Source organism: Catharus ustulatus, chromosome 37, assembly GCF_009819885.2.
Source record: "Catharus ustulatus isolate bCatUst1 chromosome 37, bCatUst1.pri.v2, whole genome shotgun sequence".
In the NCBI taxonomy this organism is placed as follows: domain Eukaryota; kingdom Metazoa; phylum Chordata; class Aves; order Passeriformes; family Turdidae; genus Catharus; species Catharus ustulatus.
Genome location: NC_046257.1, coordinates 298,410 through 323,392, shown reverse-complemented (window position 1 = coordinate 323,392; position 24,983 = coordinate 298,410). Strand labels below are relative to the sequence as shown.

The following is a 24,983-nucleotide window of genomic DNA, read 5'->3' as shown; positions in this document are numbered from 1 at the left end:
CCCAAGGTGTTCCCAGATGTCCCCAGGTGTCCCCAGGTGCCCTCAAAGTGTCCCCAGATATCCTGAAGGTGTCCCCAGGTGTCCTAGAAGTGTCCCCAGTGTCCCCAGACATCCTGGAGGTGTCCCCAGGTGTCTCCAGATGTCCCCAAGCATCACCCAGGTGTCCCCAGATGTCCCCCAGATGGCCCCAGCTGTCCCCAGGTGTCCCCAGATGTCCCCAAGGTGTCCCCAGATGTCCCCAAGTGTCCCCAAGTGTTCCCAGGTGTCCCTAAGGGGTCACCAAGGTGTTCCCAGATGTTCCCAGGTGTTCTCAGATGTCCCCAGGTGTCCCTAAGGTGTCTCCAGATGTCCCCAAGTGTCCCCAGATGTCCACAGGTGTCCTCAAAGTGTCCCCAGTCATTCTGGAGGTGTCCCCAGGTGTCCCTAAGTGTCCCCTGTGTCCCCAGAGTACGTGGTGCAGCACTGGCAGGAGGACGCGTTTTTCGGGGAGCAGTTCCTGAGCGGGGTGAACCCCGTCCTGCTGCGCCGCTGCCCCCGCCTGCCCCCCAACTTCCCGCTCACTGCCCCCATGGTGGTGCCCAGCCTGGGGCCTGACACCTCTCTGGAAAAGGAGATGGAGGTGAGAGACCCTAAAAAATCAAAAAAACCCCAAAAAACCCAAATCCCAAATCCCCAAAATCCCAAAACCCCAAAACTCAAAAAAATCCCAAAAAACCCAAATCGCCAAAGTACCAAACCCAAAAAACCCCAAATACCAAAATTTCCAAATACCCCAAACCCCAAAACCATCAGAATCTGAAAACTCCAAAATCCCAAAACCCCAAAACCCCCAAACCCAAAACCAGCAAACCCCAAATCAACAAAATCTCCAAAACCCCAAAACCTCATAACTCTCAAAACCTGGGAAACCCCAAACCCCAAAAAGCCAAATCCCAGAAACCCCAAAACCCCCAAACCCCAAAAAATGCAAAAATCCCAAACCCCAAAAATCCCAAAAATCCAGAACCTCAAAAACCCAAAAATCCCAAACCCCAAAAAACCTGGAAAATCCCAAACCCCAAAACGTGAGAACCCCAAACCCCAAAAACCCCAAAATCCAAAAAATCCAAACCCCAGAAAGCCCAAAAACCCCAAACCCCAAAAAACCCAAACCCCAAAAACCCCAAATTCCAAAAACCTGGAAAACCCCAAACCCCAAAATCCAAAAATCACAAAAATCCCAAACCCCAAAAACTCGAAAAACCCAAAGCCCCAAAAACCCAAACCCACAAAACCCCAAACTCCCAAAACCTCAAACCCCAAAAACCAGAAAAAACCCCAAACCCCAAAAACCTGGAAAATCCCAAAACCCAAAAACCCCAAACCCAAAACCCCAAAAACCCAAAAATGCAAAACCCCAAACCCCAAAAAACCCAAAAACTCAAAAAGCCCAAAAAACCCCCAAAACTCAAAAACCCCAAACCTCAAAATGTGAGAACCTCAAACCCCAAAAACCCCAAAATCCAAAAGAACCCAAACCCTAGAAACCCCAAAACCCCAGAAACCCCAAACCCCAAACACCCAAAAAACCCAAAAACCCAAAACCCCGAAACCCCAAACCCAAAATCCAAAAAACACAAAATCCCCAAAACCTCGTCACCCTCAAAACCTGGGAAACCCCAAACCCCAAAAAGCCAAATCCCAGAAACCCCAAAACCCAAAAACCCCAAACCCCAAAAAATGCAAAAATCCCAAACCCCAAAAACCCCAAAAATCCAGAAGCTCAAAAAGCCTGAAAAACCCCAACCCCAAAAAACCCAAAAACCCCAAACCCCAAAAAATGCAAAAAACCCAAACCCCAAAAAACCCAAAAACTCAAAAACCCCAAAAACCCCAAAACCTGGAAATCCCCAAACCTCAAAACGTGAGAACCCCAAACTCCAAAAACCCCAAAATCAAAAAAAACCCAAACCCTAGAAACCCCAAAACCCCAGAAACCCCAAACCCCAAACACCCAAAAAACCCCAAAACCCCCAAACCCAAAACCAGCAAACCCCAAATCAACAAAATCTCCAAAACCCCAAAACCTCATAACTCTCAAAACCTGGGAAACCCCAAACCCCAAAAAGCCAAATCCCAGGAACCCCAAAACCCAAAAACCCCAAACCCCAAAAACCCCAAACCCCAAAAAATGCAAAAATCCCAAACCCCAAAAATCCCAAAAATCCAGAACCTCAAAAACCCAAAAACCCCAAACCCCAAAAAGCCTGAAAAACCCCAACCCCAAAAACTCAAAATCCCAAAAACCCCAAACCCAAAAACCCCAAACCCCAAAAATTCAGAATCTCAAAAACCCAAAAACCCCAAACCCAAAAACCCCAAACCCCAAAAAAACTGAAAAACCCCAAACCCCAAAAACGTAAAACCCCAAAAACCCCAAATCCCAAAAACCCCAAACCCCCAAAAATCCAAAAACCCAAAAAACCCCAAACCCCAAAAATCTGAAAAACCCCAAACCATGAAAACCCAAAAAACCCCAAAACCCCAAAAATCCCAAATCCTAAAGGGGCACAGGGTGGGTTTCTCATTTTTGGGGTTCCCATTTTTGGGGTCTCAGTCCCATTTTTGGGGTTCCCAGTCCAATTTTTGGGGTTCTCATTTTTGGGGTTCAGGGTGGGATTTGGGATCTCAGTCGATTTTTGGGATTCCCATTTTTGGGGTCCCTGTCCATTTTTGGGGTTCAGAGTGGATTTAGGGTCTCAGTCCCATTTTTGGGGTCCCCATTTTTGGGGTCTCAGTCCCATTTTTGGGATTCCCAGTCCAATTTTTGGGGTTCTCATTTTTGGGGTTCAGGGTGGGATTTGGGATCTCAGTCGATTTTTGGGGTTCCCATTTTTGGGGTTCCCATTTTTGGGGTCCCTGTCCATTTTTGGGGTTCAGGGTGGATTTGGGGTCTCAGTCCCATTTTTGGGGTCCCCATTTTTGGGGTCTCAGTCCCATTTTTGGGGTTCCCAGTCCAATTTTTGGGGTTCCCATTTTTGGGGTTCAGGGTGGGATTTGGGATCTCAGTTGGTTTTTGGGGTTCCCATTTTTGGGGTTCCCATTTTTGGGGTTCCCATTTTTGGGGTCCCTGTCCATTTTTGGGGTTCAGGGTGGATTTGGGGTCTCAGTTGATTTTTAGGGTTTCCATTTTTGGGATCACAGTCCCATTTTTGGGGTTCCCAGTCCAATTTTTGGGGTTCCCTTTTTTGGGGTTCAGGGTGGGATTTGGGATCTCAGTCGATTTTTGGGGTTCCCATTTTTGGGGTTTCCATTTTTGGGGTCCCCATTTTTGGGGTCCCTGTCCATTTTTGGGGTTCAGGGTGGATTTGGGATCTCAGTTGATTTTTAGGGTCCCCATTTTTGGGGTCTCATTTTTGGGTTCCAGGCCGGCCGCGTGTTCCTGGCCGATTTCGCTCTCCTCCATTTTTGGGGTTCCCATTTTTGGGGTTCCCATTTTTGGGATTCCCATTTTTGGGGTCCCTGTCCATTTTTGGGGTCCCTGTCCATTTTTGGGGTTCAGGGTGGATTTGGGGTCTCAGTTGATTTTTAGGGTCCCCATTTTTGGGGTCTCAGTCCAATTTTTGGGGTTCTCATTCCAATTTTTGTGGTTCCCATTTTTGGGGTTCAGGGTGGGATTTGGGATCTCAGTCGATTTTTGGTGTTCCCATTTTTAGGGTTCCCATTTTTGGGGTTCCCATTTTTGGGGTCCCTGTCCATTTTTGGGGTTCAGGGTGGATTTGGGATCTCAGTTGATTTTTAGGGTCCCCATTTTTGGGGTCTCATTTTTGGGTTCCAGGCCGGCCGCGTGTTCCTGGCCGATTTCGCTCTCCTCCATTTTTGGGGTTCCCATTTTTGGGGTTCCCATTTTTGGGGTCCCTGTCCATTTTGGGGTTCAGGATGGATTTGGGGTCTCAGTTGATTTTTGGGGTCCCCATTTTTAGGGTTTCACCCCATTTTTGGGGTCTCATTTTTGGGTTCCAGGCCGGCCGCGTGTTCCTGGCCGATTTCGTTCTCCTCCATTTTTGGGGTTCTCATTGTTGGGGTTCCCATTTTTGGGGTCCCTGTCCATTTTTGGGGTTCAGGGTGGATTTGGGGTCTCAGTTGATTTTTAGGGTTTCCATTTTTTGGGGTCTCAGTCCCAGTTTTGGGGTCTCAGTCCAATTTTTGTGGTTCCCATTTTTGGGGTTCAGGGTGGGATTTGGGATCTCAGTCGATTTTTGGGATTCCCATTTTTGGGGTTCCCATTTTTGGGGTCCCTGTCCATTTTTGGGGTTCAGGGTGGATTTGGGGTCTCAGTTGATTTTTAGGGTCCCCATTTTTGGGGTCTCATTTTGGGTTCCAGGCCGGCCGCGTGTTCCTGACCGATTTCGCTCTCCTCCATTTTTGGGGTTCCCATTTTTGGGGTCCCTGTCCATTTTTGGGGTTCAGGGTGGATTTGGGGTCTCAGTTGATTTTTGGGGTCCCCATTTTTGGGGTCTCACTCCCATTTTTGGGGTTCCTAGTCCAATTTTTGGGGTTCCCATTTTTGGGGTTCAGGGTGGGATTTGGGATCTCAGTCGATTTTTGGGGTTCCCGTTTTTGGGGTTCCCATTTTTGGGATTTCCAATTTTGGGGTCCCTGTCCATTTTTGGGGTTCAGGGTGGATTTGGGGTCTCAGTTGATTTTTAGGGTTTCCATTTTTTGGGGTTCCCATTTTTGGGTTCCAGGCCGGCCGCGTGTTCCTGGCCGATTTCGCTCTCCTCCATTTTTGGGGTTCCCATTTTTGGGGTTCCCATTTTTGGGGTCCCTGTCCATTTTTGGGGTTCAGGGTGGATTTGGGGTCTCAGTTAATTTTTAGGGTCCCCATTTTTGGGGTCTCACTCCCATTTTTGGGGTTCTCAGTCCAATTTTTGGGGTTCCCATTTTTGGGGTTCAGGGTGGGATTTGGGATCTCAGTCGATTTTTGGTGTTCCTGTTTTTGGGGTTCCCATTTTTGAGGTTCCCAATTTTGGGGTCCCTGTCCATTTTTGGGGTTCAGGGTGGATTTGGGGTCTCAGTTGATTTTTAGGGTTTCCATTTTTTGGGGTCTCATTTTTGGGTTCCAGGCCGACCGCGTGTTCCTGGCCGATTTCGCTCTCCTCCATTTTTGGGGTTCCCATTTTTGGGGTTCCCATTTTTGGGGTCCCTGTCCATTTTTGGGGTTCAGGGTGGATTTGGGGTCTCAGTCCCATTTTTGGGGTCCCCATTTTTAGGGTTTCACCCCATTTTTGGGGTTCCCAGTCCAATTTTTGGGGTTTTCACTTTTGGGGTTCAGGGTGGGATTTGGGATCTCAGTTGATTTTTGGTGTTCCCGTTTTTGGGGTTCCCATTTTTGGGATTCCCATTTTTGGGGTCCCTGTTCATTTTTGGGGTTCAGGGTGGATTTGGGGTCTCAGTTGATTTTTGGGGTCCCCATTTTTAGGGTTTCACCCCATTTTTGGGGTCTCATTTTTGGGTTCCACGCCGGCCGCGTGTTCCTGGCCGATTTCGCTCTCCTCCATTTTTGGGGTTCCCATTTTTGATGTTCCCATTTTTGGGGTCCCTGTCCATTTTTGGGGTTCAGGGTGGATTTGGGGTCTCAGTTGATTTTTGGGGTCCCCAATTTTGGGGTCTCATTTTTGGGTTCCAGGTCGGCCGCGTGTTCCTGGCCGATTTCACTCTCCTCCATTTTTGGGGTTCCCATTTTTGGGGTTCCCATTTTTGGGGTCCCTGTCCATTTTTGGGGTTCAGGGTGGATTTGGGGTCTCAGTCCCATTTTTGGGGTCCCCATTTTTGGGGTTCCCAGTCCCATTTTTGGGGTTTTCACTTTTGGGGTTCAGGGTGAGATTTGGGATCTCAGTTGATTTTTGGTGTTCCCGTTTTTGGGGTTCGCATTTTTGGGATTCCCATTTTTGGGGTGTCCCCCCATTTTTAGGGTCCCTGTCCATTTTTGGGGTTCAGGGTGGATTTGGGGTCTCAGTTGATTTTTAGGATTTCCATTTGTTGGGGTCTCATTTTGGGTTCCAGGCCGGCCGCGTGTTCCTGACCGATTACGCTCTCCTCGATTTTTGGGGTTCCCATTTTTGGGGTTCCCATTTTTGGGGTCCCTCTCCATTTTTGGGGTTCAGGGTGGATTTGGGGTCTCAGTTGATTTTTGGGGTCCCCATTTTTGGGGTCTCATTTTTGGGTTCCAGGCCGGCCGCGTGTTCCTGGCCGATTACGCTCTCCTCCATTTTTGGGGTTCCCATTTTTGGGGTCCCTGTCCATTTTTGGGGTTCAGGGTGGATTTGGGGTCTCACTCCCATTTTTGGGGTCCCCATTTTTAGGGTTTCACCCCATTTTTGGGGTCTCATTTTGGGTTCCAGGCCGGCCGCGTGTTCCTGGCCGATTTCGCTCTCCTCCATTTTTGGGGTTCCCATTTTTGGGGTCCCTGTCCATTTTTGGGATTCCCATTTTTGGGGTCCCTGTCCATTTTTGGGGTTCAGGGTGGATTTGGGGTCTCAGTTGATTTTTGGGGTCCCCATTTTTTGGGGTCTCATTTTTGGGTTCCAGGCCGGCCGCGTGTTCCTGGCCGATTACGCTCTCCTCGAGGGTCTCCCCACCAACGTCATCGAGGGCCGTCCCCAATTCGTGGCCGCCCCCCTGTGCCTGCTCTGGCTCAACCCCAGCGGTCAACTCCTGCCTGTGGCCATCCAGGTAAGGGCCTGGTGTCCCCAAGTGTCACCAAGTGTCACCAAATGTCACCAAAATGGTGCCAAAGTGTCGCGAAATGGCGTCAAAATGGTTCAAAATGGCTCCAAAATGGCTCAAAATGGTGGCAAATGGCAACAAATGGCATCAAAATGGCTCCAAGTGTCAACAAAATGGCGGCCCGTGTCCCCAATGTCCCCAAGTGTCTCCAGATGTCACCAAATGTCCCCAAGGTGGCACCAAATGTCACCAAGGTGGCACCAAAGTGTCACAAAATGGCTCAAAATGGCCTCAAAATGGCCCAAAATGGCATCAAAATGGCTCAAAATGACCTCAAAATGGCGCCAAAATGGCTCAAAATGGCGCCCAATGTCAACAAAATGGCGGCCAGTGTTCTCAATGTCCCCAAGTGTCCCCAAATGTCACCAAATGTCACCAAGGTGGCACCAGAGTGTCACGAAATGGCGTCAAAATGGCCTCAAAATGGCTCCAAAATGGCGCCCAATGTCCCCAATGTCCCCAAATCCCCTCAATGTCCCCAAATCCCCTCAATGTCCCCAATGTCCCCAATCCCCTCAATGTCCCCAATGTCCCCAATGTCCCCAATGTCCCCAATGTCCCCAATCCCCCCAAATATTCCAATTATCCCCAAATCCCCCCAATGTCCCCAATGTCCTCAATCCCCCCAAGTGTCCCCAATGTCCCCAATGTCCCCAAATGTCCCCACAGCTCTCCCAGCACCCCGGACCCTCCTCTCCCATTTTCCTGCCGGGATCTCAGGGCTGGGCCCTGGCCAAGCTCTGGGTCAGTCCCCAAATGTCCCCAATGTCCCCAAATGTCCTCAATGTCCCTAATATCCTGAATGTCCCCAATGTCCCCAAAAGTCCTCAATGTCCCCAATCCCCCCAATGTCATCAAATCCCCTGAATGTCCCAAATGTCCCCAATCCCCCTAATCCCCCCAAACCCCCCAAATATTCCAATTATCCCCAATGTCCCCAATGTCCCCAATCCCTCCAAATGTCCCCAAATCCCCCCAATGTCCCCAATGTCCTCAATGTCCCCAATGTCCCTAATGTCCCCAATCCCCTCAATGTCCCCAATGTCCCCAAATCCCCTGAATTTCCCAAATGTCCCCAATGTCCCAAATCCCCTCAATCTCCCCAAACCCCCCAAATATTCCAATTATCCCCAATGTCCCCAAATTCCCCCAATCCCTCCAAATGTCCCCAGTCCCCTGAATGTCCCCAATGTCCCCAAATGTCCCCAATCCCCTGAATGTCCCCAATGTCCCCAAATCCCCTGAATGTCCCCAAATCCCCCCAATGTCCCCAATTCCCCCAAATATTCCAATTATCCCCAACATCCCCAATGTCCCCAAATTCCCCCAATCCCTCCAAATGTCCCCAATCCCCTGACTGTCCCAAATCCCCCCAATGTCCCCAATGTCCCCAAATGTCCCCACAGCTCTCCCAGCAGCCCGGACCCTCCAGCCCCATTTTCCTGCCGGGATCTCAGGGCTGGGCCCTGGCCAAGCTCTGGGTCAGTCCCCAACAATGTCCCCAAATGTCCTCAATGTCCTCAATGTCCCCAATGTCCTCAATGTCCTCAAATCCCCTGAATGTCCCAAATGTCCCCAATCCCCTGAATGTCCCCAAATCCTCCCAGTGTCCCCATTGTCCCCAAATCCCCTAAATCCCCCCAATGCCTCCAAATATTCCAATTATCCCCAAATGTCCCCAATCCCCCCAAGTGTCCCCAATGTCCCCAATGTCCCCAATGTCCTCAATGTCCCCAATGTCCTCAATGTCCCCAAATCCCCTCAATGTCCCCAATGTCCCCAATGTCCCCAATGTCCCCAATCCCCTGAATGTCCCAAATGTCCCCAATGTTCCCAATCCCCTCAATCCCCCCAATCCCCTCAAATATTCCAATTATCCCCAATGTCCCCAATGTCCCCAATCCCTCCAAGTGTCCCCAATCCCCTGATTGTCCCCAATGTCCCCAATGTCCCCAAATCCCCTCAATGTCCCCAATGTCCCCAATGTCCTCAATCTCCCCAAATGTCCCCAATGTCCCCAATCCCCTCAATGTCCCCAATGTCCCTAAATCCCCCAAATCCCCTCAATCCCCCCAAACTCCCCAAATATTCCAATTATCCCCAAATCCCCCCAATGTCCCCAAATCCCCTCAATGTCCCCAATGTCCCCAATGTCCCCAAATGTCCCCAAATGTCCCCACAGCTCTCCCAGCACCCCGGCCCCTCCTCTCCCATTTTCCTGCCGGGATCTCAGGGCTGGGCCCTGGCCAAGCTCTGGGTCAGGGGCTCTCATTTCATCCTGCACGAGATGGTCACTCACCTGCTGCACGGTCACTTCCTGGCCGAGGCCTTCGCCGTGGCCACCCAGCGCCTGCCCGCGGCTCACCCGGTGCACCAGGTACCCCAAAATATCCCTGGGATCCCAAAAAAAATCCTAAAATACACCCTGGGACCCTAAAAATCCCAATCCTGAAATCCCCATCTTGAAATTCCAACCCTGACCCTAAAAATTCCAACCCTGATCCTAAAAAGTGAAGCCTGAAATCTCCACCCCAAAATCCCAATCCTGACCCCAAAAGCTGCACCCAGGGACCCCAAAATTATTCCTGGGATCCTAAAAATATCCATAGGATCCTAAAAAATATTTATGGGATCCTAAAAAATCAACCCTGAAATTCCCGTTCTGAAATTCCAATCCTGACCCTAAAAATCTCAACCCTGACCCCAAAAATTCTACCCTGAAATTCCCACCCCAAAATCCCAACCCTGACCCCAAAAACTGAACCAGGGACCCCAAAATATCCTTTGGACCCCAAAAAAAAATCCTAAAAGTTTTTAGGGATCCTAAAAAATCTAACCTGAAATTCCCGTTCTGAAATTCCAATCCTGACCCTAAAAATCTCAATCCTGACCCCAAAAATTATACCCTGAAATTCCCACCCCAAAATCCCAATCCTGACCCTAAAAACGGCACCAGGGACCCCAAAAATATCCCTGGGACCCCAAAAAAATCCCAATCCTGAAATCCCCATCTTGAAATTCCAACCCTGACCCTAAAAATCTCAATCCTGACCCCAAAAATTTTACCTTGAAATTCCCATTCTGAAATCCCAATCCTGACCCCAAAAATCCCAACCCTGACCCCAAAATATCCCTGGGACCCCAAAAAAAATCCTAAAAAATTTTTAGGGATCCTAAAAGATCTACCCTGAAATTCCCGTTCTGAAATTCCAATCCTGACCCTAAAAACTTCAGCGTGAAATTCCCACCCCAAAATCCCAATCCTGACCCCAAAAATCCCAAACCTGACCCCAAAAGCTGCACCCAGGGACCCCAAAATATTCCTGGGACCCCCAAAAAAATCCCAATCCTGAAATCCCCATCCTGAAATTCCAACCCTGACCCTAAAAATCTCAATCCTGATCCTAAAATCCCAACCTTGATCCTAAAAAGTGAAACCTGAAATCTCCACCCCAAAATCCCAAACCTGACCCCAAAATATCCCTGGGACCCCAAAAAAAATCCTAAAAAATTTTTAGGGATCCTAAAAAATCTACCCTGAAATTCCCGTTCTGGAATTCCAATCCTGACCCTAAAAATCTCAATCCTGACCCCAAAAATTTTACCCTGAAATTCCCATTCTGAAATCCCAAACCTGACCCTAAAAATCGCAACCCTGACCCCAAAAACTGAACCCAGGGACCCTAAAAAAATCCATGGGACCCTAAAAAATATCCCTGGGATCCTAAAAAATATTTATGGGATCCTAAAAATTCCATCCTGAAATTCCCGTTCTGAAATCCCAACCCTGACCCTAAAAATCTCAATCCTGACCCCAAAAGTTCTACCCTGAAATTTCCACCCCAAAATCCCAACCCTGACCCCAAAAATATCCCTGGGACCCCAAAAAAATCCCAATCCTGAAATCCCCATCCTGAAATTCCAACCCCGATCCTAAAAATCTCAATCCTGACCCCAAAAAGTGCAGCGTGAAATTCCCACCCCAAAATCCCAATCCTGACCCTAAAAATCCCAACCCTGACCCCAAAAATGTCCCTGGGACCCCAAAAAAAATCCTAAAAAATTTTTAGGGATCCTAAAAAATCTGCCCTGAAATTCCCATTCTGAAATTCCAATCCTGACCCTAAAAATTCCAACCCTAATCCTAAAAAGTGAAGCCTGAAATCCCCAAAAATCCCAATCCTGACTCCAAAAATCCCAACCCTGACCCCAAAAATATCCCTGGGACCCCCAAAAAAATCCTAAAAAATGTTTTAGGGATCCTAAAAGATCTGCCCTGAAATTCCCGTTCTGAAATTCCAACCCTGACCCTAAAAATCTCAAATCTGATCCCAAAAAGTGTCCCCAAGGTGTCCCCAAGGTGTCCCCAGATGTCCTCAAGGTGTCCCAAGGTGTCCCCAGATGTCCCCAAGTGTCCCTAGGTGTCTTAAAAGTGTCCTCAGGTGTCCCCAAGGTGTCCCCAGATGTCCCCAAGTGTCCCCCAAGTGTCCTCAGATATCCCAGGGATGTCCCCAGGTGTCCCCCAGGTGTCCCTCAGGTGTTCCCAGGTGTCCCCAAGTGTCCCTCAGGTGTTCCCAGGTGTCCTCAAGGTGTCCCCAAGGTGTCCCCAGGTGTCTCCAGGGTGTCCCCAAGGTGTTCCCAGATGTCCCCAAGGTGTTCCCAAGGTGTCCTCAAGTGTCCCCAGGTGTCCCCAAAGTGTCCTCAGATATCCCAGGGATGTCCCCAGGTGTCCTAGAAATGTCCCCAGGTGTTCCCAGGTGTTCCCAGGTGTCCCCAGGTGTCCTAGAAGTGTCCCCAGGTGTCCCCAGGTGTCCTCAATGTGTCCCCAAGATGTCCCCAGGTGTGCCAAAAGTGTCCCCAGACGTCCCCAGGTGTCTTAAAAGTGTCCCCAAGGTGTCCCCAGATGTCCCCAGGTGTCCCCAGATGTCCCCAAGGTGTCCAAAGGTGTCCCCAGGTGTCCCTAGAAGTCCCCAGGTGTGCTAGAAGTGTCCCCACTGTCCCCAGATGTCCCCAATGTCCCCACTGTCCCCACTGTCCCCACTGTCCCCAATGTCCCCACTGTCCCCACTGTCCCCACTGTCCCCAATGTCCCCACTGTCCCCACTGTCCCCAATGTCCCCAAATGTCCCCACTGTCCCCTCTGTCCCCTCTGTCCTCAATGTCCCCAATGTCCCCAAATGTCCCCACTATCCTCAATGTCCCCAATGTCCCCACTGTCCCCACTGTCCCCACTGTCCCCTCTGTCCCCACTGTCCCCAATGTCCCCACTGTCCCCTCTGTCCCCAGCTGCTCCTCCCCCACCTGCGCTTCACCTTCCACATCAACATCCTGGCGCGGGAGACGCTGCTGAACCCGGGCGGGATCATCGACCAGGTGAGGGACAATGTCACCTCAGTGTCACCTGTGTCACCTGTGTCATCTGTGTCATCTCTGTGTGTCACCTGTGTGAGCTCAGCGTCACCTGTGTGTCATTAATGTCACCTGTGTGAGCTCAGTGTCACCTGAGTGTTATTATTGTTATCTGAGTGTCACCTGTGTCACCTGTGTCACCTGTGTGTCACCTGTGTCACCTGTGTCACCTGTGTGAGCTCAGTGTCACCTGTGTCATCTCTGTGTGTCACCTGTGTGAGCTCAGTGTCACCTGTGTGTCATCTGTGTGTCACCTGAGTGTCACCTCCCTGTTACCTGAGTGTCACCTGAGTGTCATTAATGTCACCTGTGTGAGCTCAGTGTCACCTGTGTCACCTGTGTGAGTTCAGTGTCACCTCAGTGTCACCTCTGTGTCACCTGTGTGTCATTAATGTCACCTGGGTGTCACCTGTGTGACCTCAGTGTCACCTGAGTGTCATTAATGTCACCTGTGTGTCACCTGTGTCACCTGAGTGTCACCTGTGTGAGTTCAGTGTCACCTGTGTGTCACCTGTGTCACCTGTGTGAGCTCAGTGTCACCTGTGTGTCACTAATGTCACCTGTGTGAGCTCAATGTCACCTGAGTGTCATTAATGTCACCTGAGTGTCACCTGAGTGTGACCTGTGTGTCATCTGTGTCACCTCTCTGTTACCTGAGTGTCACCTGAGTGTCACCTGTGTGAGCTCAGTGTCACCTGTGTGTCATTAATGTCACCTGTGTGTCACCTGTGTGACCTGTGTCACCTCAGTGTCACCTGTGTCACCTGTGTGTCATTAATGTCACCTGTGTGAGCTCAGTGTCACCTGTGCGTCACCTCACCTGTGTCACCTCAGTGTGACCTGTGTGAATGCAGTGTGACCTCACTTGTGTCACCTGAGTATCATTAATGTCACCTGTGTGTCACCTGTGTCACCTGAGTGTCACCTGTGTGTCACCTGTGCATCATTAATGTCACTTGTGTGTCACCTGTGTGAGGTCAGTGTCACCTGAGTGAGTTCAGTGTCACCTGGGTGTCACCTGTGTCACCTGAGTGTCACCTGTGTGTCATTATTGTTATCTGAGTGTCACCTGTGTCACCTCACCTGTGTCACCTCAGTATGACCTGTGTCGCCTGGGTGTCATTAATGTCACCTGAGTGTCACCTGTGTGTGCTCAGTGTCACCTGTGTGAGCTCAGTGTCACCTGTGTCACCTGTGTCATCTCACCTGTATCACCTTAGTGTCACCTGTGTCACCTCAGTGTCACCTCCCTGTCACCTGTGTGAGCTCAGTGTCACCTGTATGAGCTCAGTGTCACCTGAGTGTCACCTGTGTGTCATTATTGTCACCTATATGTCACCTGTGTCACCTCCCTGTCACCTGTGTGTCATTAATGTCACCTGTGTCACCTAAGTGTCACCTGAGTGTCACCTGAGTTCCACCTGTGTGAACTCAGTATCACCTCAGTGTCACCTCAGTGTCACACAAGGTGACACACAGGTGACACTGAGCTCACACAGGTGACACAGGTGACACTGAGGTGACACAGGTGACACAGGTGACACTGAGGTGACACAGGTGACACTGAGGTGACACTGATCGATGTCCCTGTCCCCAGGCCACCTCCATCGGCAGGGAGGGGACACTGACCCTGGCGGCACTGAGGTGACACTGAGGTGACACTGAGCTCACACAGGTGACATTAATGACACACAGGTGACACTGAGGTGACACTGAGCTCACACAGCTCACACAGCTCACACAGGTGACACTGAGGTGACACTGATCGATGTCCCTGTCCCCAGGCCACCTCCATCGGCAGGGAGGGGACGCTGGCGCTGGTGGCCCGGGGGGTGGCCGCGCTGACCATGGCCGAGCTCTGCGTCCCCGAGGACATTCGGGAGCGCGGGGTTGGGGACATCCCCGGCTACCACTACAGGGACGATGCCACCGCCATCTGGGAGGCCATCGACAGGTGGGGACACATTGGGGACATTGGGGACATTGGGGACGTTGGGGACAATGGGGACATTTGGGGAGATTGGGGAGATTGGGGACATTGGGGACATTGAGGGGATTGGGGACATTGGGGGTTGGGGACATCCCCGGCTACCACTACAGGGACGATGCCACCGCCATCTGGGAGGCCATCGACAGGTGGGGACATTGGGGACATTGGGGACATTGGGGACAGTGGGGGGGTTGGGGACATTGGGGACAGTGGGGACACGTGGGGACATTGGGGACAGTGGGGACATTGGGGACATTGAGGGGATTGGGAACAATGGGGACATTTGGGGATGTTGGGGACATTGGGGACACCTCGGGGACACCTTGGGACACTTCTAGGACACCTGGGGACACTTTGGAGACACCTTGGGGACACCTGAGGGACACTCTGGGAACACTTAGGGACATCTGAGGGCACCCTGGGGACACCTTGGGGACATCTTGGGGACATCTTGGGGACACCTGGAAACATCTTGGGGACACCTGAGGACACTTAAGGACACCTGGGGACACACTGGGGACACTTGAGGACATCTTGGGGACATCTGGGGGACACCTGGGGACACCTGGAAACACCTTGGGGACACCTTGGGGACACCCTGGGGACACTTCTAGGACACCTTGAGGACATCTGGGAACATCAGGGGACACCTGGGGACACTTGGGGACATCTTGGGGACATCTTGGGGACACCTGAGGACACCTTAAGGACACCTGGGGACACACTGGGGACATCAGGGGACCCCTGAGGACACTTAACGACACCTGGGGACACCTTGGGGACACTTGGGGACACCTGGGGACACCTGAGAACACCTTGGGGACATCCCTGGGACATCTGAGGACACCTTGGGACTGTCCCCAATGTCCCCAAGTGTCCCCAAGTTGTCTCCAAGGTGTCCTCAGGTGTCCCCACTGTCCCCAACGTCCCCACTGTCCCCTCAATGTCCCCAATGTCCCCAATATCCCCTCTGTCCTCCCAATGTCCCCGATGTCCCCAATCCCCCCTCTGTCCCCAATGTCCCCACTGTCCCCAATCCCCCCAATGTCCCCAATGTCCCCAATGTCCCCACTGTCCCCAACGTCCCCACTGTCCCCAATGTCCCCATGTCCCCTCAATGTCCCCAATGTCCCCAATATCCCCTCTGTCCTCCCAATGTCCCCACTGTCCCCAATGTCCCCAATGTCCCCAATGTCCCCAATCCCCTCAATGTCCCCACTGTCCCCAATGTCCCCAATCCCCATTGATGTCCCCAATCCCCTCAATGTCCCCACTGTCCCCAATGTCCCCAATCCCCATTGATGTCCCCAATGTCCCCAAATGTCCCCAATGTCCCCAATCCCCCTCAATGTCCCCAATCCCCATTGATGTCCCCAATGTCCCCAATGTCCCCAATGTCCCCAATCCCCATTGATGTCCCCAATGTCCCCAATGTCCCCAATGTCCCAAATCCCCATTGATGTCCCCAATGTCCCCAATGTCCCCAATGTTCCCAAATGTCCCCATTGTCCCCAATGTCCCCAATCCCCATTGATGTCCCCAATGTCCCCATTGTCCCCAATGTCCCCATGATGTCCCCAATGTCCCCAATGTCCCCAGCTATGTCCAGGCCATCGTGTCCCTGTTCTACCCCGGTGACGCCGCGGTGGCCGAGGACGAGGAGCTGCAGGACTGGGTGGGGGAGATCTTCAGATACGGCGTGCTGGGGAACCAAGGATCAGGTGACACTGGGGACAGTGGGGACAGCAATGGGGATTGGGGACACTGGGGGGGTTGGGGACATTGGGGACATCAATGGGGATTGGGGACAGTGGGGGGATTGGGGACATTGGGGACAGTGGGGACAGTGGGGGGATTGGGGACATTGGGGACATTGGGGACATTGGGGGCAGTGGGGACAGCAATGGGCAATTGGGGACATTGGGGACATCAATGGGGGATTGAGGACATTGGGGGATTGGGTGGATTGGGGACATTGGGGACATTGGGGGATTGGGGACAGTGGGGGGATTGGGGACACTTGAAAACATCCCTGGGATATCTGAGGACACTTTGGGGACATCTTGGGGGACACCTTGGGGACACCTGGGGACATCTGGGGACAGCTGGAAACACCTTGGGGACAGCTGGGGACACCTTGGGGACAGTTGACGACATCTGGGGACACCTGGGGACACCGGGGGACACCGGGGGACACCGGGGGACACTTAGGGACATCTGAGGACACCTTGGGCACACTTGGGGACACCTTGGGACACTTCTAGGACACCTTGGGGACACCTGGGGACATCTGTGGACATCTTGGGGACTGTCCCCAACCCCCCCAGTCTCCCCACTGTCCCCTCAGTGTCCCCAATGTCCCTTTGTCCCCTCAGGGTTCCCGTCCCGTCTCGGTTCCCGCCCGGAGCTCGTTCGGTTCCTCACCATGATCATCTTCTGCTGCTCCGCCCGGCACGCGGCCGTCAACAGCGGCCAGGTGACACACCTGGGGACAGGGACACACATGGGGACACACCTGGGGACAGTTGGGGACAGTTGGGGACAGCTGGGGACACACCTGGGGTACCTGAGCTCGTTCGGTTCCTCACCATGATCATCTTCTGCTGCTCCGCCCGGCACGCGGCCGTCAACAGCGGCCAGGTGACACACCTGGGGACAGGGGACACACCTGGGGACAGGGGACACACCTGGGACACCTGGGGACACACCTGGGGACAGGGGACACACCTGGGGACACCTGGGGACACCTGGGGACACCTGGGGACACCTGGGGACACACCTGGGTACACCTGGGGACAGGGGACACACCTGGGGACAGGGGACACACCTGGGGACACCTGGGGACAGGTGACACACCTGGGGACAGGGGACACACCTGGGGACACTGGGGACAGGGGACACACCTGGGGACACCTGGGGACACACCTGGGGACACCTGGGGACACCTGGGGACAGCTGAGATACCTGGGGACACCTGACACACACATGGGGTACCTGAGATACACCTGGGGACAGGTGGGACACACCTGGGGACACACCTGGGGACAGGGGACACACCTGGGGACACACCTGGGGACACACCTGGGGACAGGGGACACACATGGGGACAGCTGGGGACAGGGGACACACCTGGGGACAGGTGACATAGCTGGGGACACCTGGGGACAGCTGGGTACACACTTGGGGACACCTGGGGACAGGGGACACACCTGGGGACAGGGGACACACATGGGCACAGGGGACACACATGGGGACACCTGGGGACAGCTGGGTACACACTTGGGGACACCTGGGGACAGGGGACACACATGGGCACAGGGGACACACATGGGGACACCTGGGGACACACCTGGGCACAGGTGACACACATGGGGACAGAGGACACACATGGGGACAGCTGGGGACACCTGGGGACACTGAGACACACCTGGGGACAGGTGACACACCTGGGGACACCTGGGGACAGCTGGGACACACCTGGGGACAGGTGACACACCTGGGGACACACCTGGGACACCTGAGATAGACCTGGGGACACCTGGGGACATTTGGGACACACCTGGGGACAGGTGGGGATACACCAGGGACACACCTGAGATACTTGGGGACACCTGAGACACACCTGGGGACACCTGGGGACAGGTGACACATCTGGGGACACCTGAGATACACCTGAGATAGACCTGAGATACACCTGGGGACACCTGGGGACCTGAGTGACCCAGCTAGCCCCCCAGGCCCCTTTATTAGCCCACCAGCCCACTAGCCTCCTTTACTAGCCCACTAGCCCCCTTCAGTAGCCCACTAGCCCCTCCCCCAGTATGACTACCCTGAGTGACCCAGGTTGCTCCCAGACCCCTTCACTAGCCCACTAGCCCCCCGGGTCCCTTTGGTAGCCCACTCCCCCCCTTCACTAGCCCACTAGCCCACTAGCCCCCTTCACTAGCCCCACAGATATCTCAGGTAGCCCACTAGCCCACTACCCCCCCTCACTAGCCCACCAGCCCCCCAGGTCCCTTCACTAACCCACTCCCCCCCCTCACTAGCCCACTAGCCCCCAGGTCTCTTTACTAGCCCACCAGCCCCATTTACTAGCCCATCCCCACCCCCCCAGTACGACTACGCGGCCTGGATGCCGAACACGCCGGGCTCGCTGCAGCACCCCACTAGCCCCCAGACCCCTTTACTAGCCCACTAGCCCCCAGGTCCCTTTGGTAGCCCACTCCCCACCCTCACTAGCCCACTAGCCCCCCAGGTCCCTTTGGTAGCCCACTCCCCCCCTCACTAACCCACTAGCCCCCTTTACTAGCCCACTAGCCCCAGACTCCTTTACTAGCCCACTAGCCCCTGAGTGACCCAGGTTGCCCCCAGACCACTTTACTAGCCCCAGGTCTCTCAGGTAGCCCACTAGCCCCCCAGGTCTCTTTGGTAGCCCACCAGCCCCATTCACTAGCCCAATCCCACCCTCCCCAGTACGACTACGCGGCCTGGATGCCGAACACGCCGGGCTCGCTGCAGCGCCCCCCTCCCCCCCCCTCACTAGCCCACTAGCCCCCCAGGTCCCTTTACTAGCCCGCTAGCCCCCTTTACTAGCCCACTAGCCCCAGACCCCTTCACTAGCCCACTAGCCCCATTTACTAGCCCAACCCCCCTCCCCCAGTACGACTACCCTGAGTGACCCCTGAGTGACCCAGCTAGCCCACTAGCCCACTAGCCCCCCTCACTAGCCCACTAGCCCCCCAGACCCCTTTACTAGCCCACTAGCCCCCTTCACTAACCCACTAGCCCACTAGCCTCTGAGTGACCCAGGTAGCCCCCAGGTCCCTTTACTGGCCCAAGGCTGACCCCTGAGTGACCCAGCTAGCCCTCAGACCCCTTTACTAGCCCACTAGCCCCCCAGACCCCTTTACTAGCCCACTAGCCCCCAGCTGACCCAGGTGGCCCCCCGACCCTTTTACTAGCCCACTAGCCCCCTTCACTAGCCCACCAGCTCACTAGCCCCCTTTACTAGCCCACTAGCCCACCAGCCCCCTTCACTAGCCCAACCCCTCCCCCAGTACGACTACACTGAGTGACCCAGCTGACCCCTGACTGACCCTTTGGTGGCCACATAGGACCTGAGTGACCCTGAGTGACCCAGCTAGCCCCCAGACCCCTTCACTAGCCCACTACCCCCCCTCACTAGCCCACTAGCCCCCCAGGTCCCTTTACTAGCCCGCTAGCCCCCTTTACTAGCCCACTAGCCCCAGACCCCTTTACTAGCCCACTAGCCCCCTTCACTAACCCACTAGCCCCCCAGGTCTCTTTGGTAGCCCACTCCCCCCCTCACTAACCCACTAGCCCCCTTTACTAGCCCACTAGCCCCAGACTCCTTTACTAGCCCACTAGCCCCTGAGTGACCCAGGTTGCCCCCAGACCACTTTACTAGCCCCAGGTCTCTCAGGTAGCCCACTAGCCCCCCAGATCTCTTTACTAGCCCACCAGCCCCATTTACTAGCCCACCCCCCCCAGTACGACTACGCGGCCTGGATGCCGAACACGCCGAGCTCGCTGCAGCGCCCCACTAGCCACCCTCACTAGCCCACTAGCCCCCCAGCCCCCTTCACTAGCCCACTAGCCCCCTTCACTAGCCCACTAGTCCACTAACCCACTTCACTAGCCTACTAGCCCCCCTCACTAGCCCCACAGATATCTCAGGTAGCCCACTAGCCCCTGAGTGACCCAGGTGACCCCTGAGTGACCCAGGTTGCCCCCAGACCCCTTTACTAGCCCCAGGTCTCTTTAGTAGCCCACTAGCCCCTGAGTGACCCAGGTAGCCCCACAGGTATCTCAGGTAGCCCACTAGCCCCCCCAGACCCCTTCACTAGCCCCCAGGCCCTTTTACTAGCCCACTAGCCCCCCAGACCCCTTTACTAGCTCACTAGCCCCATTCAATAGCCCATTTCCCCCTCCCCCAGTAGGACTACCCTGAGTGACCCCTGAGTGACCCCACTGACCCCTGAGTGACCCAGCTAGCCCCCAGGCCCCTTTACTAGCCCACTAGCCCCCCTTCACTAGCCCACTAGCCCCCTTTACTAACCCACTAGCCCCCCAGGTCTCTTTGGTAGCCCACTACCCCCCCTCACTAACCCACTAGCCCCATTTACTAGCCCCCTGTCCCCTCCCCCAGTAGGACTACCCTGAGTGACCCCTGAGTGACCCCACTGACCCCTGAGTGACCCAGCTAGCCCCCAGGCCCCTTTACTAGCCCACTAGCCCCCCTCACTAGCCCACTAGCCCCTGAGTGACCCAGCTAGCCCCCAGACCACTTTACTAGCCCACTAACCCCCTTCACTAGCCCCCAGACCCTTTTACTAGCCCACTAGCCCAAGGCTGACCCCTGAGTGACCCAGGTAGCCCCCAGACCCCTTCACTAACCCCCAGGCCCTTTTACTAGCCCACTAGCCCACTAACCCCCTTCACTAGCCACTAGCCCCCCAGACCACTTTACTAGTCACTAGCCCTCCAGACCCCTTTACTCGCCCCCAGACCCCTTTACAAGCCCAGTAGACCCCCAGGTCCTTTTACTAGCCCCAGGTCTTTTTACTAGCCCACTAGGCCTTTTACTAGCCCACTAGCCCCTGACTGACCCAGCTAGCCCCACAGATATCTCAGGTAGCCCACTAGCCCCCCAGACCCCTTTACTAACCCGCTAGCCCCTGAGTGACCCAGCTAGCCCCCAGACCACTTTACTAGCCCACTAGCCCCCTTCACTAGCCCCCAGACCCTTTTACTAGCCCACTAGCCCACTAGCCCCTGAGTGACCCAGCTAGCCCCCAGACCCCTTTACTAGCCCACTAGCCCCCCAGACCCCTTTACTAGCCCACTAGCCCCCTTTACTAGCCCACTAGCTCCCCAGCCCCCTTTACTAGCCCACTAGCCACCCTCACTAGCCCACTAGCCCCCAGCCCTTTCACTAGCCCACCAGCCCCATTCACTAGCCCACCCTCCTCAGTACGACTACGCGGCCTGGATGCCGAACACGCCGGGCTCGCTGCAGCGCCCCCGTCCCCCCCCTCACTAGCCCACTAGCCCCCCAGCCCTTTCACTAGCCCACTAGCCCCATTTACTAGCCCAACCCCCCTCCCCTAGTACAACTACGCTGAGTGACCCCTGAGTGACCCAGCTAGCCCACTAGCCCACTAGCCCCCCTCACTAGCCCACTAGCCCCCCAGACCCCTTTACTAGCCCACTAGCCCTTTTGCTAGCCCACTAGCCCACTAGCCTCTGAGTGACCCAGGTAGCCCCCAGGTCCCTTTACTAGCCCAAGGCTGACCCCTGAGTGACCCAGCTAGCCCCCAGACCCCTTCACTAGCCCCAGGTCTCTTTACTAACCCACTAGCTCTTTTACTAGCCCACTAGCCCCTGACTGACCCAGCTAGCCCCACAGATATCTCAGGTAGTCCACTAGCCCCCCAGACCCCTTCACTAGCCCACTAGCCCCCTTCACTAGCCCCACAGATATCTCAGGTAGCCCACAACCCCCAGGTGACTCCTGAGTGACCCAGCTAGCCCACTAGCCCACTAGCCCCCTTCACTAGCCCACCAGTTCACTAGCCCCCTTCACTAACACACTAGCCACCCTCACTAGCCCACTAGCCACCCTCACTAGCCCACTAGCCCCCAGGTCTCTTTACTAGCCCACTACCCCCCAGGTCCCTTTGGTAGCCCACTCCCCCCCTCACTAGCCCACTAGCCCCCCAGGTCCCTTTGGTAGCCCACTACCCCCCCTCACTAGCCCACTAGCCCCCAGCTGACCTCTGAGTGACCCCTGAGTGACCCAGCTAGCCCACTAGCCCACTAGCCCCCCTCACTAGCCCACTAGCCCCCCAGACCCCTTTACTAGCCCACTAGCCCCCTTCACTAGCCCACTAGCCCACTAGCCTCTGAGTGACCCAGGTAGCCCCCAGGTCCCTTTACTGGCCCAAGGCTGACCCCTGAGTGACCCAGCTAGCCCTCAGACCCCTTTACTAGCCCACTAGCCCCCCAGCCCCTTTTACTAGCCCACTAGCCCCATTTACTAGCCCAATCCCACCCTCCCCAGTACGACTACGCGGCCTGGATGCCGAACACGCCGGGCTCGCTGCAGCGCCCCCCTAGCCCCCCTCACTAGCCCACTAGCTCCCCAGGTCTCTTTACTAGCCCACTAGCCCCATTTACTAGCCCCCTGTCCCCTCCCCCAGTGCGACTACCCTGAGTGACCCCTGAGTGACCCCACTGACCCCTGAGTGACCCAGGTGACCCCTGAGTGACCCAGCTAGCCCACTAGCCCCCCAGGTCTCTTTGGTAGCCCACTAGCCCCCTTTACTAGCCCACTAGCCCACTAGCCCCATTCACTAGCCCAATCCCACCCCCCCCAGTACGACTACGCGGCCTGGATGCCGAACACGCCGGGCTCGCTGCAGCGCCCCCCGCCGGCCGCCCCCGAGGAAGCCACCGAGGAGCTGCTGGTGGCCACAATGCCCGGCCCGGCGGCCACCGGGGCCCTGCTGGCCCTGCTGAGCGTGGTCAGCTACGAGGGAGGGGAGCCGGTGAGAGACTGGGGACATTTGGGGACAGGGGGGACATTGGGGACGGTGGGGACGTTTGGGACATTAATGGGGGTTGGGGACATTGGGGACATTGGGGACATTGGGGACATCAATGGGGGTTGGGGAGAGTGGGGACAGTGGGGACATTTGGGGACATTAATGGGGATTGGGGACATTGGGGACACTGAGGAGGATTGGGGACATTGGGGACATTGGGGACATTGAGGGGATTTGGGGGACATTGGGGACATTGGGGACATTGGGGACAGTGGGGACAGTGGGGACATTTGGGGACATCAATGGGGGTTGGGGACAGTGGGGACAGTGGGGACATTAATGGGGGTTGGGGGGATTGGGAACAGTGGGGACAATGGGGACATTTGGGACATTAATGGGGATTGGGGACAGTGGGGGGGTTGGGGACAGTGGGGACATTTGGGGACATTAATGGGGATTGGGGACACTGGGGACAGTGAGGACATTGGGGACAGCAGGGGGGATTGGGGACATTGAGGGGATTTGGGGACAGTGAGGACATTGGGGACATTAATGAGGATTGGGGACACTGGGGGACATTGAGGGGAATGGGGACATTGGGGACATTGGGGACATTGGGGACATTGGGGACATTGGGGACATTTGGGGGATTGGGGACATTGGGGACAATGAGGACATTTGGGACATTAATGGGGATTGGGGACATTGATGGGGGTTGGGGACAGTGGGGACATTAATGGGGATTGGGGACAGTGGGGGGGTTGGGGACATTAATGGGGGTTGGGGACATTAATGGGGATTGAGGACAGTGGGGGGGTTGGGGACAGTGGGGACATTTGGGGACATTAATGGGGATTGGGGACACTGAGGGGATTTGGGGACATTCGGGGGACTGGGGACAGTGGGGGGATTGGGGACATTGGGGACATTGGGGACATTGGGGACATTGGGGATATTTGGGACATCAATGGGGATTTGGGACATTGGGGGGGTTGGGGACATTTGGGGACAGCAGGGGGGATTGGGGACATTGAGGGGATTTGGGGACAGTTGGGACATCTGGGACATTAATGGGGATTGGGGACATTGGGGACATTGGGGGGGTTGGGGACATTGGGGACACTGAGAGGACATTGGGCGGATTGGGGACATTGGGGACATTTGGGACAATGGGGACATTGGGGACACTGGTCATACTGGGAGCACTGGGGGCGTTGGGGACATCAATGGGGATTGGGGACATTGGGGACACTGGGCATACTGGGAGCATTGGGGACACTGGAGATGTAGGGGACATTGGGGACATTGGTCATACTGGTGATACTGGGAGCATTGGGGACATTGAGGACATTGAGGACATTGGGGACACTGGTCATACTGGTGTCACTGGTGGTGTTGGGGACACTGGGGACGTTGGGGACACTGGGGACACTGGTGGAACTGGTCATACTGGGAGTACTGGGGACACTGGGGACATTGAGGACATTGGGGACAGTGGGGACACTGGTCATACTGGTGGCATTGGGGACATTGAGGGGACATTTGGGGACATTTTTGAGGACAGGGTTGGGATTTCAGCATTGGGATTTTACGTCCCCAATGTCCCCAACCCCCCAATATCCCCAATGTCCCCTCAATGTCCCCAACGTCCCCAATCCCCTCAATGTCCCCAGTGTCCTGTCAATGTCCCCAATCCTCCCACTGTCCCCAACGTCCTCAATGTCCCCAATCTCCATTGATGTCCCCAATGTCCCCAATGTCCCCTCAATGTCCCCAATCCCCCCACTGTCCCCTCTGTCCCCAATGTCCCCAATCCTCCATTGATGTCCCCAATCCCCCCACTGTCCCCAATCCCCCCAATCCCCCCAATGTCCCCACTGTCCCCTCACTGTCCCCTCAATGTCCCCAATGTCCCCAATCCCCATTGATGTCCCCAATGTCCCCAATGTCCCCAACATCCCCAACATCCCCAATGTCCCCAAATGTCCCCAATGTCCCCTCTGTCCCCTCTGTCCCCAATGTCCCCAATCCCCATTGATGTCCCCAATGTCCCCAATCCCCATTGATGTCCCCAATGTCCCCAACATCCCCAATCCCCCCAATGTCCCTAAGTGTCCTCACTGTCCCCAATGTCCCCAATGTCCCCAATGTCCCCAATCTCCACTGATGTCCCCAATGTCCCCTGTGTCCCCAACATCCCCCCAATGTCCCCAATGCCACCAATCCCCATTGATGTCCCCAATGTCCCC

General features: G+C 54.8%; 1 protein-coding gene across 1 annotated transcript in view; it reads left to right on the top strand.

Annotated features, from left to right (window-relative positions):
- The window catches only part of LOC117009890 (polyunsaturated fatty acid lipoxygenase ALOX15B-like), a 35,036-nt gene that overhangs the window by 9,166 nt on the left and 887 nt on the right, over positions 1-24,983 (top strand). Inside the window, exons 6-14 of the mRNA XM_033084243.1 lie at positions 447-619; positions 6,571-6,714; positions 7,438-7,512; positions 8,951-9,145; positions 12,055-12,141; positions 13,962-14,131; positions 15,767-15,888; positions 16,543-16,643; positions 22,567-22,737. Of these exons, the coding sequence (XP_032940134.1) occupies positions 447-619; positions 6,571-6,714; positions 7,438-7,512; positions 8,951-9,145; positions 12,055-12,141; positions 13,962-14,131; positions 15,767-15,888; positions 16,543-16,643; positions 22,567-22,737 (1,238 nt within the window). The remainder of the gene's footprint in view (positions 1-446; positions 620-6,570; positions 6,715-7,437; positions 7,513-8,950; positions 9,146-12,054; positions 12,142-13,961; positions 14,132-15,766; positions 15,889-16,542; positions 16,644-22,566; positions 22,738-24,983) is intronic.